The following is an 18,011-nucleotide window of genomic DNA, read 5'->3' on the forward strand; positions in this document are numbered from 1 at the left end:
TACATAAACCTCATTTCCTTAGAAGCCTCTGATAATTAAAGAGAGCCTGAAAAATAAAAATGATCTAATCTATTAAGCAAAGAAAAATGGCAATTGATTACTGATTTATTTTTCTTAGTAACATAACTTGAAAAAAGTAGTAGCATATCTGTCTCCATCAAGGAGACTCGTTCCAGCACATTCAGCCTCTGATTTGGTTACTCTTCAGACACCAGTCTAAATGAGTTGTTTTTCCCACGTGCTTAGCCCATCTTCAACACCTTTGGGCTCTCCAGATGTGTCAGTCTGTTTCAGAGTGAGCTTTGAAAGTAAAGCAGTACAAGAGAAGAGGGTCAGATCTGATTAAGCTGCATCAAGAAGGGCCCTTATAGTCATTGATCGTGGAGGGTGTGAAAGGGTCCTTCAGATTAGGGCACTGTTGGGTTATCCTTTAGCAAACTCTCATGCTGGCTGTCCAGATCCCACAAATTTTCGGTCAGGCAGTCTCAGCTTTGCCAGCTTTGTCTGTCCTGAGATCCCCTTGACAGTGACCATCAATGCTGCCTTTGGAGTGATGTATTTTGAGGATTTGAGAAAAGACCAGTCAGTTTCCATTTGCTGTGACTGTATATCTTCAGCCAGCCTAGGGTCTGTGTGATAATGCTCCTAATTCAGGTTATTATGTGTTTGCTTTATGAGTGAGATTTCATGTGACAAAGTGTCAAACTGATTTACTGATTTCCAAAGGGAAAACTCCTTCTGCTCTTCACCCACTAATTCCCTAATGTAATCGATAAAAGCAATCAGTTGTGGGGGTTTTTTTCACAGAAGCTAACATGGGATTAATCATCATTGACAAGATTAGGTCAGATTCAAATTTTGTTCTGCCTGACATCAGTCATGAGTGAGATGTTTTTATAAGCAAATTGTGTCCCTGGTAGAGAAGCTGAGCCTCAGGAGTGAAGAGTGTTATGAAAAAGACTCCATAAGAAGTGAAAGACCAAACAATTCCTCACCAAAAAATGTTTAGAAAAACTTTTCTCTCATGCGGAGCTGCAATTTCCAGTTCTAGGTAGCAGTCACCAAGTCAGCATGGGGTGCTGAAGTCAAAGACACCTGTAAGGGGCTCTGCACTGATGGCTGGTTTACAGTTCAGCCTGAAATTTGAAGGAAACTATGATGGACAGAGAGAAGATTTTGTGAAATAGCATTTGCTGTACGTGTAGGTTGATGCCATGTCAGTGCAATTAAGAATAGCCTATGGAGAACAGTTTGATGTCCCTGTGCCCTATCACTGCAGAAAGGCAGGACTGAGTGCTGTAAAACCTTTGAGATACTACGACAGAGTATGAAAGGCTCTCACTACTCTGAAGTTTGTCTTCTAACTAAATGGCCCGTTCCTGCTGCATTTTTCATGTTTCAGTGGTAAAAATGCTTTTGCAACAGTAATGGGAAAGCTGCATCAGCATTTCCCTTGGTCCTCGGTCTATTATGTCATGCTAGCAACTGTGTCGTACTATTCTCTGTTGCTCATGCAGTTCTAATCCTGGTTAATTCTCTGGCAGCACTTGATTTTGCTGACCAACAAATACTTGTTTGCAGCCTTGAGCATCCTTCACTTCTTTTGCGGTGCCCATCATACCTTCCCCTGCCCCCCCCAGTTCCACCTGTATTTATTTAGCTTTTATTACCACAAATCTGAGGCAGAGCTGTGTGCCCTCAGTTTTGCCTGTGGCTCTTCTCTGGGTGGGTGGAGAGATTAATTTGTAAACGTCTTAATTTTCACCTCATAGAGAAGAAACATTTTTTTTGCTTTTTTTTTAGTTATTTGTTGTTTCTCTGGTTTTGATCCTGAACTCTACATGGGGAAAAAAAAAACCTAAACCAAACCAAAACTGTCAACACAGTTGGTAGTGGCAGGGAAAGTGCCTAAAAATCTCAGATATTGGGTATTAAAGCTTAAGTCTGTGTGTTTATATAGTGCATGTGCAGGACTTTTCATCTGCTTGCTAGTGAGACACATGGCAGTTCATGTAGTTCCTCACATTTAAATGTATTTTAGGGGAGTACCTGTAGTTGATGGGAGTATATTCTGTACACCTGTTGCACCATTTTGAAATGAGCTTGTTGGTAATTATAATAAGCCTTGTGATCAGGTTAATTTTTTAATATGACTATTATTGATTATCTGATTTTGATATAATAAATATATGAGTTAAATTTCCTTAATTAGTTTAGAGAGACTTGGGGAAGTACTCTACAGTTGTTTCATGCAGCTGCACTGCTTTCCTGTTGACATTTTTACATCACAGGCCTGGATTAAAGCTGAGGGAAACTGAGAAGTCTGAGCTGAATGGGCACCTGGACCTGCCTTAAAGTTCCCGCCCAAAATAGGAGTAATGATACAGCTTTGTCTACGAGAGATTTTGCCTCAAATGCTATAGAAGAAGCTAACAGGCAATATGATTTTGGTGGTCTGTTGTGGAAGAAAGTCTTGGTGGTAAATACCAAGGAGTAGCTTAAATTTGCTGGGTTTTTTTCTTTCTCATGTATCTACTAATCACTAATTTGCACAGGGAAGGCATTCCCCCAAATGAGCATTTTCAGTACTTAAACTACAGGTTCTGTGTATGTGTAGATATTGAAAATACTCTTGTGTTATTGGGTGAGATAATTTGAGCAATATATGGTATGAAAAGTGAATCTCTGAACAGTTTTCCTTAGTGAAAACTGTAGGCAGCAAGAGTTAAATGAGTCATCTACATATTTTATTGCTAATATCAACACTTTAGCAATGCTAATCAGCTGTACTGATTTTCTGTTTTGATTTTCCTTAATAATTAAGCAAAAGATCTGGAATGCAATCAAGTTTTACTCTAGGGGGTTCATACAATTTTTTTTTTTAATTTTAAATTTTGTTAAATGTATCCTGCAAAAGGAAAGTTGCTGAGGTTGAGAATAAAAGAAAAAAAAAGGAAATACCATTTACAGTGTGCTTAATCAGAGTGACTGTTTTCAATGAAATCACCACTTCACTGGAATTATTAGCTGAAAATACATCTGCTCTTTAAGTAACTTCACATTGACTACTTTGCTGCATGCAGAGAAATAGTTACAAACCATGAAATATCTTTCAGCAGCCTGATTTTTCAAGAACAATTTAGCCAAATGGGATCATCTCTGTATCCTCAGATACCTTAAATATGAAAGTTTCTTGTGGGAGCTTTTTTGAGTTGACTTCTGAAGTCAGGGTAAAGTAAAACTCTTTAGTACCTTTTTTTTTTCCCATGGCTCTGTGGACTTTTTTCTGATAAAATGAAGTTATTGGGGTAGTTTCGTTCATTCTGTTCCTTAATATTTAAAGTAAGATATTTCTGTTTCTGGATTAATTTACTTTGTTAAAAATACTTGTATTAAATTAAACATATTTATTAGAAATTATTTGCTCAGTATACTACAGATTAGACTCAAGAATCTCATTTTTTTTGTTATCTCAATCTCTATTATGCAGCCACTAATAGAATTTGTGCATAAGTGAGGAAATAAATGCAAATGTTCACTGAAACAGAAATGTAGCTTAAGTCATTATAAATAAATTACATATTAATAGCATTCATTCTGGCATTTGTGGATTAATGGTCAGTTGGATTAAGAGTGTTTCAGCATGCAAATTAAAATAATCTGCTTAGTAAAAGCATTAGGATAATCTTTTTAAACTTTCATGTTACTACAACAGCTTTTTTATTGAATGTTCATTCTGTTCGGAAATGGTAGAGCCAGAAGAGGAGGGGGGAATTACATTTTGGGGATTCAAGTTTAAAGAGCAGTAACAGTGGAGGGTGACATGTGAGGCTCTGTTGGCCGTGGGCAGCACACGGAGAGGCACAAACCCTTCCTGTGAGCAGGCGACGTGCAGGGTTCCTGGTGCTGTGTCACAGCTGAGCCTCTCCACTCTTGTGGTCTTGAGCGAGTGCCAGCCTTTATTCCAAACTGCAGCTCTGCAGTCAGAGTGGGCAGAGCCTGGCTGAGCACACCCAGCCTGGTTGGCTGCAGCTGGTGAGGAGACTGGGACCTCTGACCAGCTGACTTCGTGTGAAGCTGCTCCATTTGGGTTCTTCTTCCAAAATGGGCATGATATTGCTGCTGCTGTGCAAGCAGTGTGTGTTCCTTGAAGTACCCCTTGCTTTAGGTTAATTATAGATGGGTCAACATTATTAGCTACTTTATATTCTGCATGATATTATTAATGTATTATAATTTTTTTTTTCTTACAGACATCTCTTTGGAAAGATGGTTCTTCATTTCAACTCCCTTTTTGGCTTCCCTGTCATACTCCTGTACCATTGGATGAGTTCAGCTTTGTGTTTGAATCTGGAAGATCCCAATGTGTGTAGCCACTGGGAAAGGTAATACTTTCCTTTTGGAAAAATAAATGACGCAAATTCTGATGTAATAATTTTGCTTTGCTTTACTTGGCACACTTCAAATTTTTGAAAGGTTTTGTGTTGAGTTAAAAAATGGGAGGAAAATTTCACTGTACTTCATGGGCAGGTGAGTTCATGGATAAGTAAAAGACTATTTAACAATGGGCTGAAATGCAATCATCTTTGCAGTGTGGGTTAGGATGCAAAAAAACACTACAGTGGTACCAGCAATGTTACACAACCATCTGGGTACACGAAGTGAGTAAAAATAGCTCTTTCCAATTTAAGTGAAAAGAAGTTTTACATATGCAAAATATAATTAACCATATTGGAATTTGGCCAAATTTGATTATGCTGATTCTCTCCTGTTCAGCACTCGCAGGATCTGAATTAAGATTTGTTGTTTAATTATTTTGATGAGGTTCAAAAATTTATAACATGCAAAATGAAATTCATCATCAATGTCACTGGTCTTTTTGTTCATCCAATTTCATGTGAATTGCAAAATGCCACAGTGGGTAGGAGAGGTTGGGCCTCAAGCATCTGCTGAACTTCTTTCCTTGTGTAAAGGTTATGATAGTGAAAACAAGACTCCTGGTCTCATTATAACTTGTGCCTGTAATTGATCAGCTGGTCCATGAGAGAGTCTAATTTTCACAGTTCACTCGAGGACATCAGTATTTCCTGCACTTAATGTAAACTGTATTCTATTCTTAGTCATGGGGAGTGCTGCTGTAAGTCACTTGTGATTGTTATGGCTGAATCTTTACAAAGAAAATTGAAACTCATATTTACTTTCTCATAAAGTCGCTCTCTTTAAAAAAAAAAAACCAAAACCAACCACTTAAGGACTTCCCTCGGGAATATATCTCAGCTGCATGTGAAGCATTTGGCGCCTCTGCATCAGCTGTTGTGTACAGTTCATACCACAATGTGTATATGAAGTATTCGCCATATTAAATACCTGTTTACAGTAGTCAGGCATTTGTCTACAGTTTTACTGGATACTGTCCTATACTGGGTGTGCTTTGTTTACAGTTTTTGTAGATAAAAGTGGTTTTGGGGGAAGCTACAACACAGCGAAAGCAAAATGGGAAAGAAACCCCAAATACCACTATTTACACTGCATCATGTGTTATCAAAGAAGCTAATCAGAGTCTGCAGAAGGAAAACACACCTAAAAAGGCATCTAGCAAGCATGACCATTTTGTTGCATGAACTTTTTTTCCTGATTCTGCTGTGTCTCAGAAATGGGGTAAAACTCCAAATAAACTTAATGAAACATTCACTCTGCTGCTCAAAGAAGGTGACAAAGGGACAGAAGTACGAAAGAGGAAAGCCCCAGATACAAGCTTCTGACTGCCACTGTCACTGGCAGCATTGTATGCTTTAAATAAACCTCAGTCAGTACTAAAATGTTCCTTACAAATGACCTGCAAGAAGAGGTAGAGCATGCCCTGCCTCAGGCAAGCACCAGCATCCCCCTGATATTGTGTTGAGCTGGGACAGCTGGGTGGATTAGGGATGCTTGCCTTCATGCGGGAAGACAGTGAGTAGGGTGTGTGCATTTAGGGCTGTGTGGGTCTGGATGTGCTTCCCCTGGTAGATGGTGACAGTAGCACGAGGAGACTGTGGCTGTCACCCTGAGTGGGTGCTCGGGGGTCAGAGAGGGTGTGAGTGGAAGTGAGGGAGAGCTGGGCAGGCTATGAAGTGTTTTGGCTGGTGCTGGGAGTCAGTCCTGCTGCAGGAGCTGGCCATGCATTCCTGTACTTTCAAACTCCCTTGCGCAATCCAGGACTGGCTGCCAGCACAAACAGCCTCTCAAAGAGTTTTCTAGGATGATTCAATATTTTCCCCTTTTGTGACATGCTCCTCTTGCCCTGCTGACAGCTTTGGAGGCTCTCAGTGTAGATTTATTTCTAGGACACTGTATAACTGTGTAATTTGGCAAAAAATAATAGTAGTATTTCTTATAGTGTTTCTGGGGGTGTGGTGTGGTATGGGTGGTTCTCTGTTAAAAATTATCCAGTAAGCAAAATAAAGTGTGGTCATAAAGTGTGGTCTTTAATATTTATTAATTTCTGATTGCTGAATAGACTGTTTGGTGGTATGACTGTTAGGTCATTTTTCAGTAATTACTACTCAGGTGTATTTCTGTGCTAACATTCACTTAGTATCTAAATGCAGTGGATGTCTTCCTATAGGCACAGATACAGTTTTTACAAGCAATTTCTCAGAAAGTCCTATTTTTCTATTTTTCCATTTTGAGTGATAAGAGAAGAAACCTTATTTTCTGTCTCCTTAACCAGTTGCATTAATAAAACTTTCCACAGGAGAACACATACTACACACTACTTCCGTTTGCTTCTTATTTGAGATATAGGTGTTCTAGTTCTAAAAATATTTAGGCATACATTAGTTGTCTGTAAATGTCAAGTAGTAGAATTTCATCAAATGTGTCACACAGTAGAAACATGATGACTCTCTGCATGTTTATTTTTCTTTGCAAGCTTGCAAGTGTGAATTTGTTGCACATGAGTATTTTGTTATATTTATTCCATTCTGAAACAGGATTCTGTAAAAGACCTAATTAAATGAGACTGTACTAAAAGGACTTGTTTGATGATCTCCCTTTTCTCTCTCTGTCTCTCCCCAGTTACTCAGTTACAGTGCAAGAGTCATATCCACATCCTTTCGATCAGATTTACTACACCAGTTGTACTGACATCCTAAACTGGTTCAAGTGCACACGACACAGGTGATGTATAAATCTTAATATTGTCAATCTGCTGATATTGTTGGGATTCTTGATTCAGAATTAGGTGTGATATGTAGGATTTTTTAGCTGTAGTGTTCCAGCCTGTCTAACTGCTGTGATCTCTGTCACCTGGAAAATGCCTGTACAAGCAATGTCTCATATGTTTTATTAGCAGGCTGGGGTGTACCATCCCATGGAGTGCTAACAGAAAACAAACAGTTTGGGGAAAACTAAAATCTCCAGACCCTGCAAGGTGTATTTGTTCAGAAATATCATGAGAGACCCGTTATTCCTTTTGTTCTCAGGGAAGTGTATCCTTCTTGAAATGAAAGTAAAAAGATTTGTTAAAGGAAACTTCTTGTGCAAGCAGAAAGCAAGCAAGGGGTGAATGATTAAAAACTGGTGACATCTGCAAAGAGCATCTTCCTCAGAGCAATATGCCCATAACTATGAACCATCACAAGTGAAAAAGTCCCTATTCTTTTCCTGCTTTCTGACCACCCATGAACCTAAGGCATTTCGGGGAACCACTTGGACTCTTGAATTCAGGAACAGATAAATCCAGACCACTTTGAGCATTTTCTCTTCTTATGACATTCACCTGAATGTTTTTTAAAATGTGTAAGGGTATATCCTGTCTTGTTTCTGAACCCAAGGTATGTGACAAGCTTTCATGCCTTTCTTTAGGATCAGTTACCGTACTGCCTACAGACATGGTGAAAAAACGATGTACAGGCGCAAATCCCAGTGCTGCCCTGGATTCTATGAAAGCAGGGACATGTGTGTCCGTAAGTTCAGTCTTTTTTTGGCTTTGAAGTTCCATACATTGATCACTGTGCTGGTGTGACTCCCCTCTGATGGGTGACTTTGGGAGGCTGAGTTACAGGAGCTCAGTTTCTCATCAGTGATGCATGTGCAGCTCTTGTTGAACCCAACTGGGGTTGTGCATATGCGAATGACAGGATGATTGGATTTCAGATGTCTAAGTGGCCAGCCTTGCTGTGATTCTAACTAATGATCATGTGGAAAATGCACAGTGCAAGCGTCAGTGCGTTTTCCAACACAGTAAATAAACACAAGGGTTAAAACCAGGAGGGAAATGGAAGTTTTTTTCTCCTTGGAGCAGACCCCAGCAGATTCTCATGCTGAACCTCTCTTGGAGATGCAGAGATCTGTAACAACTGTTTGGAGGTCTCAGCACCACCTTTTTTAGGTGGCACACACCCTTGTCTCCTCATCTTACCCAAAATTGGGAAAATTTGTGTCTGGAGTCTGGCAGCAACCTTGGTCAGTTCTTTCTCTTTCTTGTGTGGTCTTGTACAGACCTAGGGAGGTCTTAAAATGGTATTTGTTAAGAGCGTGTTTTATGTCCTGGAATGTGAAAATACAGCTTTGATTCAAAACATTTTCTGCACGTGCAAAAGCAAGCTCAAAATGTGGGGTTTTTTTAATTGATAGATCTGATATCAGACTGGCAATGATTTTAGCCTGTTTTGCATGCAGTATGTATGTATTAGACTGACAAGGACCCATTTCTGACTACATTTGGTTATTATACAGCATGTATGAATAATGATATTTAATTTTTTTATTAGGTAGAATACTTTCTGAAGTGTGTTACAGTTTGACTCATCCTGCGATGAGTAGTGTGATGATGATTCTCTTATTTGACCACAGCTTTTACATAGCTATAGCACATGTAGTAAATTCATTTGTGTTAACACAATGATACTCAGAACCTGAAAAGTTCAAATCCCATTGGACATACTAATTCCTCCTGTTATTACATGAGAATATGCCAGATGCTGATACTCAGCACATATCTGCTCTGACTTCTGAAGCGGTTGTGGAATGCCTCAGACCTTAACTTATGTGAAAATGCACATCCTTCAGTGTAGCTGAGTTTGCATTTATTTGACCTTGGAAGGCAGAGAGAGACCTTCAGTCTTCATGGTCTCCAGCTGGAGCATTTCCATTACTGTAGTTTTATTTTCCATGCAGTGTGGATTATTTTGTTTACTTAGTGGAGGATGTAAGATGCCTCTAAAAGGCTAAAATCATTGTGGTGCTGTTGATATTCTGTTGTTTGTTTGTTCCTTTATTTGACTTCTCAGTTTGCAAAGGTAAATTAGAAAAGTCTCCTGGGTAGATGATTTTGGTATGGCTCGATATTGCATGAATTGAAATTTCATTGCTGCTTTTCAAAAATAATAGGAATCTGTGTTTTATTAGTTGTGCCATTTCATTTTGTCTTCAGGTGGGTTGACAAGAAATCAATTGTATTTTAATTTTAAATCCAACATATGGGGTCAGTACTTGGACTGTTTTATAGGAGTGTAGATATCTGTTAGTAATTACTAATTAACTGTCACTAACAAAAAGTGCTTGGTGCTGTCCTCATGAAACTCCTGTTCATAGAGGATATAAGTCATGTACAAATTTCTGATCTCTGTCTTCACTACTGACAGTACCTGTGTAGAACAGTAGGTTAACTGGACCTCATTATTGTTGTTATTTTTGCTCTTAAAAATTTTGGTACATGTATCAATGTTTCTGATGGACTTTCTGAGGTGATGTGAATGCAGTTTATATGCAGATACAAAGGCAGAACAATAATTCCGTGAAGTTCTGTAAAGGAGCTTACTCCTGGCCTTAGCAACTCCACCCCAGGCTGAGTGACTGACTAAATTTCTTATTTATTCCAAAGAATTTCCTGCCACTTGTGTGCTAATATCAGTTGCAATCCCTAGGAGATTTGGCATATGTTAGCTACAGACTAGAAACTTTTCCAAAAAGTGCGATTTTTTTTTTTTTTTTTAGCATGTTTCTAGAAAGAAAGATTTCAAAGGTTTTAAGACATTTTCTAGTGTCTTTCTTGTATATGGACACACAAGCAATGGTTGATTGTTCCTGGCAGCTTGAACATTAACTTCACGTGGTTTCTAACACTGTAGTACATTTCTAAGAACCTTAATGGAGAACTATGCCTGTTGAATTTCCTTAAGACATGAAATAGAAAACGAACTATCTGTGTTAAGGTATAACTGGATATTACTCATTTTAGTAGCAAATAGCCATCAAGCACAGGAAGAAAGGATCCACCAAAGGGTATGTTCTAGCATACCGTAAAGAAGTGAAGGATTCATTTGAGAAAACACATTTATAATGTGGTTCAATAGATACTTGATTTTTTTCCCACCATAAATGCTTGTTTTAAATGATTTGGAGGAAGTTGAAGTTAAACCTTGCAGTCATTTACTTCATGTGCATAATTACAGTGAAAATGTTTCAATTTTATGTTAGCTGATTTATGGCTGGCTGTTGAAAGTGAAAAAGCAACAGATCCTAAAATGCATGCATAAACTTCCATTAAAGATAAAAATACATCTTTTCAAGTTTTCTTTTAACATCAGATAATGAAGCAAGAGTGTAGAAAAGATCTTGAAGAAACAATAAGGCACAAGAGAAAATGGCAAATAAGATGTGAAAGTGAGTGTGCAAGAGTGAACCCAGATTGCTTTTCATACAATAATTGAGCTTTCCCTTGCAAAAAAAAGAAGACATGGCAATTGCTGCCTGGGAGTTTTTGGTGTTTCTTCACACTGGGCAGTATACAAAAACCCTTCATGTTAAGTTTTTCACCTGCCCTTGTATGTAAGTATTTTTTAAAAACCATGTCTAACAATTCCACAGAAAACCAAGAGAAAGTAGTTTTTCTGTTCCTGTTGTCATTCATGTCTTTCCAGCTTCTTCTAGGGGCTTTTCATGTTGTCCTCACTTCACCTCTTTGAGGCTCTGTGTAGTAAATTTTGGTGCTCTCATCCCTGTGTCCACTGCAATAATTTTTTACCTGTGCTGTCTCTTACAGATGTAGGATTCTACAGATGTAGAATCAGTTAGCCCAAAAGGTGTCTGGAGAATAATTTATTTTGGTTAGAGAACAGGTTTTTATGTATATTCAGAGCATGGATCTGTGTGCTCAGCGTGGCATGAGGGGCTCTGCAAGGAGATAGTCTCGTTTCTTGCAACTTCTTTATTTTTGTGTTCTGTTCCAGCTTCCTCACTGTGGAGGTGGTAGAGCATGGCCTTGTTGTATTTAAGGCTCAGTGCTCAGAAATTTGGGCTGAGCATGTTTGCATTCCCTGGGTTATTCATTCAAGTGCACACACTGCATGTTTACAGTGACCTCCTGTTGCCTCACGGTTTGCTGGCAAGGTTTTTTACACATTTGTCTTGTGGAGAGCCTCAGTGCCCAAGGCAGCACTAACTAGGAGAGAATCTTCAAAGATACCAGTGATTCACATCAAGTTACAAGACTAATGGAAAATTGTGATGTATTATTTAAACTCAGTCTTTCCGTAATAAATAAATAGAAAACAGCGCTTTGTGTTAATGCCTTGCTTCATCAAACATCAAAATTATTGTTGTCCCAGCTGATTTCTAATTAAGATAATTTCAGTGCACATCTGAAAAGTAGCTTGTTAGAAATAGAAGTTGAGAATGAAAACTAAAGGCTGTAAAAATAAGCAGTTCCTGGCTGGGATCCGGTATAATCAAAGATTTTTATTTTATATATGACTGATCTTTGTGTGGTTTTCCTTTTTCTTGGACACACTAAATGTAAAGATGACCAATGTGCTTGCTTCGTCATCTTTAATTAGGAAAAAACCCAGAACATTTGCAAGTATTTTACCCAGATACCTAATTCCTCCAGAACATCTTCAATCCATTCAGAACCTCAGTGGTTCACATGTAGCCTCATTAAACTTATAATTAACATCCACTTTTTCTTTTTCCCCTTGTTAACTTTGTGTTCATTGGTATAGCAGTCAGATTTCTGCTTTAGTTTCTCTGGAAATGTTGGTACAAAGAAAAATTTCATCCTGTGCACTTTTTTTAAGTTTTATTGTTGTTCAGAGTAGAAGGAAGTTATTACAGTGTATATATTTTGGAAAGTCAGGGGTATTTCATGATTAATATGATGCCAGCAAATTGTTGCTGGTCAGAGATTTTTTGTCTTGGATGTATTATATTCTGTCATTGATAATGCTGGATATCAAAGCCATTTCAACTTTTTCTTAGATGTTTCAAACAAAAGGTGTGTTTCGAAGTGAGACTTGACTTAGAAACGTGCTTGCGAATCATAAAATAAAAGAAAAAAGAATAAATTTTAGGCAGCCCTGTTTAGCACTTAGAATAAAGGTTGCAGTGAATCATAAGGTTTGTATCTCATGCGTTACTTTAATCACTGTCATTGTTTCTTTATCCTTCAATTGAGCTGTGCAGTCATTTTGAAAAAATTGATATTAGAATACTGGTGTGTTGCAAATCATATTTTACCCATGCTGTTGCAAAAGAGCATTTCTTTGGATTCCTGCTGACGTTCCCTTCTTTTTCTTGGCATGAGGGTTTGCTTCAGAGAGTCACAGGATGGTTGAGGTTGGAAGTGACCTGTGGAAGTCAATCCCGTCCAAGTTCCCTGCTCAGGCAGGGCCATCGAGAGCCTCTTGCCCAGGACCATGGTCAGATGGGTTTCCAACCTGGATCATACTTTGACTCTTTTTTCATTAAATTTGGACAGTTTCCTCAGAAGTATTTGAGTAATACCAACACAGTTTTAGCTGGAGTCTTCAAACTTAGGAGAAGTAGAAGAGACTGAAGCGAAATACATTTCTGAGAGATGCCACCACACATTATTACACTGATGTTTATTTTGCTTTTAAAAAGGATACTTGAGACATGAAATAACTGGGTTAGGACTATTTTAGAATATTTTAAAGAATATTTTTCCGAGTTGTAGGAGTTCTCTAACTAGTTTTTTTATTTCCTTCTCTGACAGCTCACTGTGCTGATAAATGTGTCCATGGCCGTTGTATTGCTCCCAACACCTGTCAGTGTGAGCCTGGCTGGGGAGGACCCAACTGCTCTAGTGGTGAGTTTTCACCTGCTTCTGCCTGTCTCATACTCTTTCCATGGTGTTGTCCTCTCTTTTCGACAGATAATCATCAGTTCTGTGCTTGGGCTTCTTCTCTCTGATCAGGGCTTTTTTCTGAGTTATCAGGTTACTCTGTGTAACCTGATTTTTCTTCATTTACTTGCAAACAGTGTTCCCGTGTAGCAGCACTCATGAGTTTTTTTTTGTGCTCAGAAACATACAGATAGCACAGTATCTGGAGTAAAGATATAATTTTATTTTACATGTAAGAAAATCTCAGAGTTTTTATTTTAGTAATGTGCAAAGTTTGATGGTGCCAGGTGATATTTAAAAGCTATGAGCAAAGCCTTTCTAACAACTCTGTCCTCCTTTTTCACTCTGTCACTGACTGGTCCATTTTCTCCCTTCTCTCTTCATTCCCTGAACTCTCAGTGTCTTTCCATTATACTCTGGTCAAATTTCTTCCACTTTCTTCTCCTGTCCCTTTGCCATAAAAGCATGCGCAGGAGACGAGAGGAGCAGAATTGTGCAGACCACAAATCCTTATCCTTTCTTCCCTTTGGCTGAAATACAGTTTCTCAGAGTGACTTTCAATTCATTATAATTCTTTATTTATTCCATCATTGTGGCTCCCTTTGTAAGGTGTTTAAAAGTGTATTTTTGAGCCTAACATAAAACCACATATTTTGTTACAATCAAGTTCAAGGTGGGTCTCTGCTAGTGACTGTCCAGCTGAAAGGAATATATTTTAGGCAACAGTAAAAACAGCTGTATGTATCGTTTAAATTTCATAGACCTTATAAATTTCTAACAAACAAACCAGAGCTGAATGTCTTGCAAGATACTACACTGCTAGTTTACTTAGTACATTATTCCTATAAAATTAACAACTCTCATTTATTTTCCCTTAAAAAAAATAGGGAAATGGGTTTTTTTTTCTTAATTTTCAAACACGGTGCTATCATAATTCAGTTCATCTGGAACTGTTGTTCCAGCAGCATATTTGGTGGCATGGGGAAGAATGTAACCATTTTGAAATTACCTACTACATTTCTTGTGTAATTTTTGTGTATGCTTGTATGGGATTCATATATAGCTCTAAAGAAACACCCAAGTTTTGCATAAGGCATAAAACTGAAAGAGCCATTGTTCTTTCACAACAGAGTGTTCCTGTAAGACTTGATCTTAATCTAATGTACTGAATTGTCAAAATAAATTGTCAAAACATGCTATCTTTCTTTTGGAAAACCTTATGTATTGAGCTCTTCTGTAACTAATCAAACATGCAGAAGAAATGTGAATCAGTAGACAGCACAGATTGCAAAAATACTGTTATTTATTGAGATTTTCAAGTCTGAAAGTGTGCTTTAGATGGGACAGGAACATCTAAATCTGCCTTTGGAAAGAACCCTTCCTCTCACAGGGTTTCTGTGTCCATTTTTCTAACCTGAGTGGTATAATTCACTCTGAGTACATGTGCAGCTCTTTTCCTCTGCATCTTCCTCAGCTGATTGCCTTTGATTGCAGGTCACAGCAGCCTCAGTAGCGAAAACACTTTCTGGGGTGACTTCACTGGCGGCCAAAGCTGAGAGAGCCTTTGTTTGTGTACCTTTGGTTTGTGTACCTTTGAGCTGAGATCTCTGGAGAGGCTGGTGATCCTCTAAAGGCTCCTGTGTGATGTTAGGACTACCTGGAACTGCCAGTATTTGTTTGGGATCACTGCTGTAGCCCTAGGAGAAGGGAGGTAGGCTGAGGAAGGGGATAGTTCTGTGCGTGTGCTACAGGAACATTTGTTCTGGGATTTATCATGTTCTGTGTGGACAAACCAAAGGGAGTTGCTGATTTGACTCAATTGTCCTTCTGAGCTTGAGAGCTGACGTTTGTTGCTATCTGTCCATGATTTCCTTATCTGAAGAGGTACAGCACAGGCCAAACTGAATTGAAGAACAGTGGGTAGTGTTGGAAGGATAGTAAGTGAGAGGGGTTTGGCTTTCTGAGCTTTCTTGTTGCTTGCCTTACATAAAAGATTGTGATATTCTGCCTTTAGTTGTATTTTCTGCCTGATCCCCAATTTGGTTGTAGTTTTACTAACAGAAAGGTACAATGATACGAAATAAAGATCTGTGCTTTTTTAATAATTTTTTTTTTTTTACATAACAATTTATTGATTCAGTAGGAATACATACAAGTTGCCCTACTGTAATAATGTCCATCAAACATTTTAATTACTTAACTGAATGGTGGAACCATATTTGAAAGACAGGCCAGTGTTTTCGTAAGGCAAAGGTTCAGGGATTTTATGGCTGCTGATGACCAGATAGAATGCCCTGACTGAAAAGGAGATGTTATCCTCAAAGTGTGAGGTATTAGGCCAATTTCCAGATGTAGTCATCTGTTCATTTTCGTGGACCCAGACATGTTGGAAGGAACTGTTCTACCTAGGGACCAAACATTTTGTAAAACTGCAGAACTAAACATTTTCTTCCAAACTGCTGTCCTATCTCTGTCGGAATTGTTTATTCTCCTTACAAAGGAATTTTATCTGCAAATATCTGAGAACAGATTTAGTCCCGCTGCAGCATCTGTCCATCTGCCAACCCCCCAGACTGATTTTTATCTGTGGTTTCTCAGGAGGGAATAAATTTTTTGGGTGACTCCCATTTCCTTTTGTAGCAAACATTACCTCCTTATTGCCATGACTCTTTGCCAATTCCCAAATTGCTTAGGTCAGTGGCTGCTCTTAGTTTAGGGAGAGGAGGCCTCAGGTTTAACCAGAGTGCTGAGCCTGTCTTTTTTCAGTGCTCAGTTCTAACCCAGACCATAACTCTGCTCCCCACCACATCCTCTGCCTTTCTGAAAAAATTACATCCCAACTGAGTGGAAAATGGGATTGGATCTATTCTTCAGCGAGGGAAAACTGAGTGGTGGCTTAGGAGTTTTGTTAATTAAATAATCTCTCCTTGGGGAACATCTCCTCTGTGAGGTGTAATTTTTCTCCAGGTCTTTTCTTTTTATTTAAAGGAAATAGAATATATTATGCCGTGTTTTCTTGCAGTGAAAGTCAGTGGGAGGTGGATAAAGAAGATTATGATAATGTAGATACATCTTAGAGGAATACACCACTTGGATCAGGAGATCCCTCCTTTGCAGAACACTTCCATTCTAGTGGGAGAGGTGACAGTCATGCAAAACAATTTATTTTAATAAAGATGTATTGATTGAACACAACAATAAGGACAAGTGAGTGGACAGAAGATGTATTGAGTGAGTGAATCAGCACAATCCACAAACTGTCAGATCCCCTCTGAAAAAATACTTTTGACTTCCAGGAATATAAGTTGGACAGTTCTGGGCTGGGGACAAGGGCAAAATTTACAAAAGTGCACAGAGTCCTAAATATAGGTTAAAAAATAGATTTTATTGAAGAACAAACAAACTGACACAACGTTTCCCTCCCAAACTAGATTACTGTTTTATCAAATTTTTAACTGGTATGTGTCAGATTGGGTTGTTTTAAGGGTGCTTTTGACTGACCACAGATTGAGAATAAAACAGTCTTCTGAGAAGTTGCTACATGTGGTAATAGTTGTCTGTATAGACGTGGAAATGATCAAACCCTGTTGTACAATTGTAATTTATGTTTTCTCCCTGTCTTCTGCTCACACTCTTGCAGCACTACTTACTATAACAGAGAATACGTGAACCTGATTGTCAGTTTTGAGTGTGTATGCAGTTCAGATCCACAACCAGCCTCAGGTGGAGTGCCACGAAGCAACCAGGACATCCACTTTGTTTTTCTTCTCATGCCTAGCAGTCTGCAAATAATTCCTTCAAAATCGATAGGACACTTTCTGGATAAGCTGGAGCAGAGGCAAAAATCAATATTACGCTGACTTGTCTGAAATGGTTGTAGCCTTGTGATCCCCCCAGCTGGCCTGAGTGGTAAAGGAAAAAGGGAATGGCATGTCTTTGGTTTATGACCAAAGCATGGTTAGAATTGTTTGTGAAAATGGGAATAGGATTCTTCCATTTTTGTTGTGCTTAAGTAATCTTGAGATTTGTTTGAATCACTGGGTTTTAATTTGTAATATGATTCTGTTGGTGATTAGCAGAGCTTTATTGAGACTATAGTCTGAAGTCATGGGAGTAGAAAAATTGCCATGAAGACGTAATTTGTCTCCAGGGATTTGTAAAGCATGAGAAGAAAATTGGATTTTTCCTTAATACATTGAGCTGCAGGCTTAAGGCTGGCATCTCAGAGAAACCTTTACCTTTAAATGGGCTTTTTAAGGTAACTTTTAAACTACAGTAGCTCTGCTACTATCAGATTTCCTTCATAGCCGTGGGTGTTTTGTAAAGTTCACAAATTCCGTGAAAATCTCGCTGTTTTCTTCATGGGACTTGGCAGATGCAGACTGTGGCAGAAACTGGATCCCTTGGCATTAATGTGTGTGAGACACTCACGTGAGCCACGAGCAGTGCCAGTTTCCCAGTGGAGCCCTTGATTTCCTTTAACCCTGCAGAGGTGGATGTGTGACTTTTGCAAGTGAGGTGGTGCAGCTGCCAGGCAGGTGCCTGGAACCACCTTGCACACCCTCATGGCACAGAATCCTGAACTGAGCTTTTTTTTGGCCAGGGCATTGCTTTCCTTTTTCTTTGTCAAGAGCATTTTGACTAATGGAGCTTGCAAGATGTGCTTAGAGAGTTAGCTCATCCCTGAGTTTTCCAGGACATCCAGCAGGCTGCAGAAATAAGTTCTGGTTTTAACCACATTCTTGCATTAGGAAGGCTTGGTTCCCAGAACTGGGGAGCTGGTAAACACACAGGCAAAACTGCAGAGTATCCTGGCAGAGAGCTATTTACTTTTATGGAAAATGTAGAGAAATAGCTCATTCAAGTAGTGCAGAACAGCCCC

The 18,011-nt window shown here is 38.8% G+C and overlaps 1 protein-coding gene across 2 annotated transcripts in view; it reads left to right on the plus strand.

Annotated features, from left to right (window-relative positions):
• Positions 1-18,011, plus strand: part of MEGF10 (multiple EGF like domains 10) — an 85,817-nt gene that overhangs the window by 14,374 nt on the left and 53,432 nt on the right. For both annotated transcript variants that reach the window (XM_042033573.1, XM_042033574.1), the window contains 4 exons: positions 4,254-4,385; positions 7,060-7,161; positions 7,849-7,949; positions 13,001-13,093. In XM_042033573.1, the coding sequence (XP_041889507.1) occupies positions 4,270-4,385; positions 7,060-7,161; positions 7,849-7,949; positions 13,001-13,093 (412 nt within the window). In that variant the 5' untranslated portion in view covers positions 4,254-4,269. The remainder of the gene's footprint in view (positions 1-4,253; positions 4,386-7,059; positions 7,162-7,848; positions 7,950-13,000; positions 13,094-18,011) is intronic.

The sequence above is a fragment of the Corvus kubaryi genome, unplaced genomic scaffold, assembly GCF_017639235.1.
Source record: "Corvus kubaryi isolate FWS band 111438036 unplaced genomic scaffold, C.kubaryi_AGA036_p1.0 37357, whole genome shotgun sequence".
Classification (NCBI taxonomy): domain Eukaryota; kingdom Metazoa; phylum Chordata; class Aves; order Passeriformes; family Corvidae; genus Corvus; species Corvus kubaryi.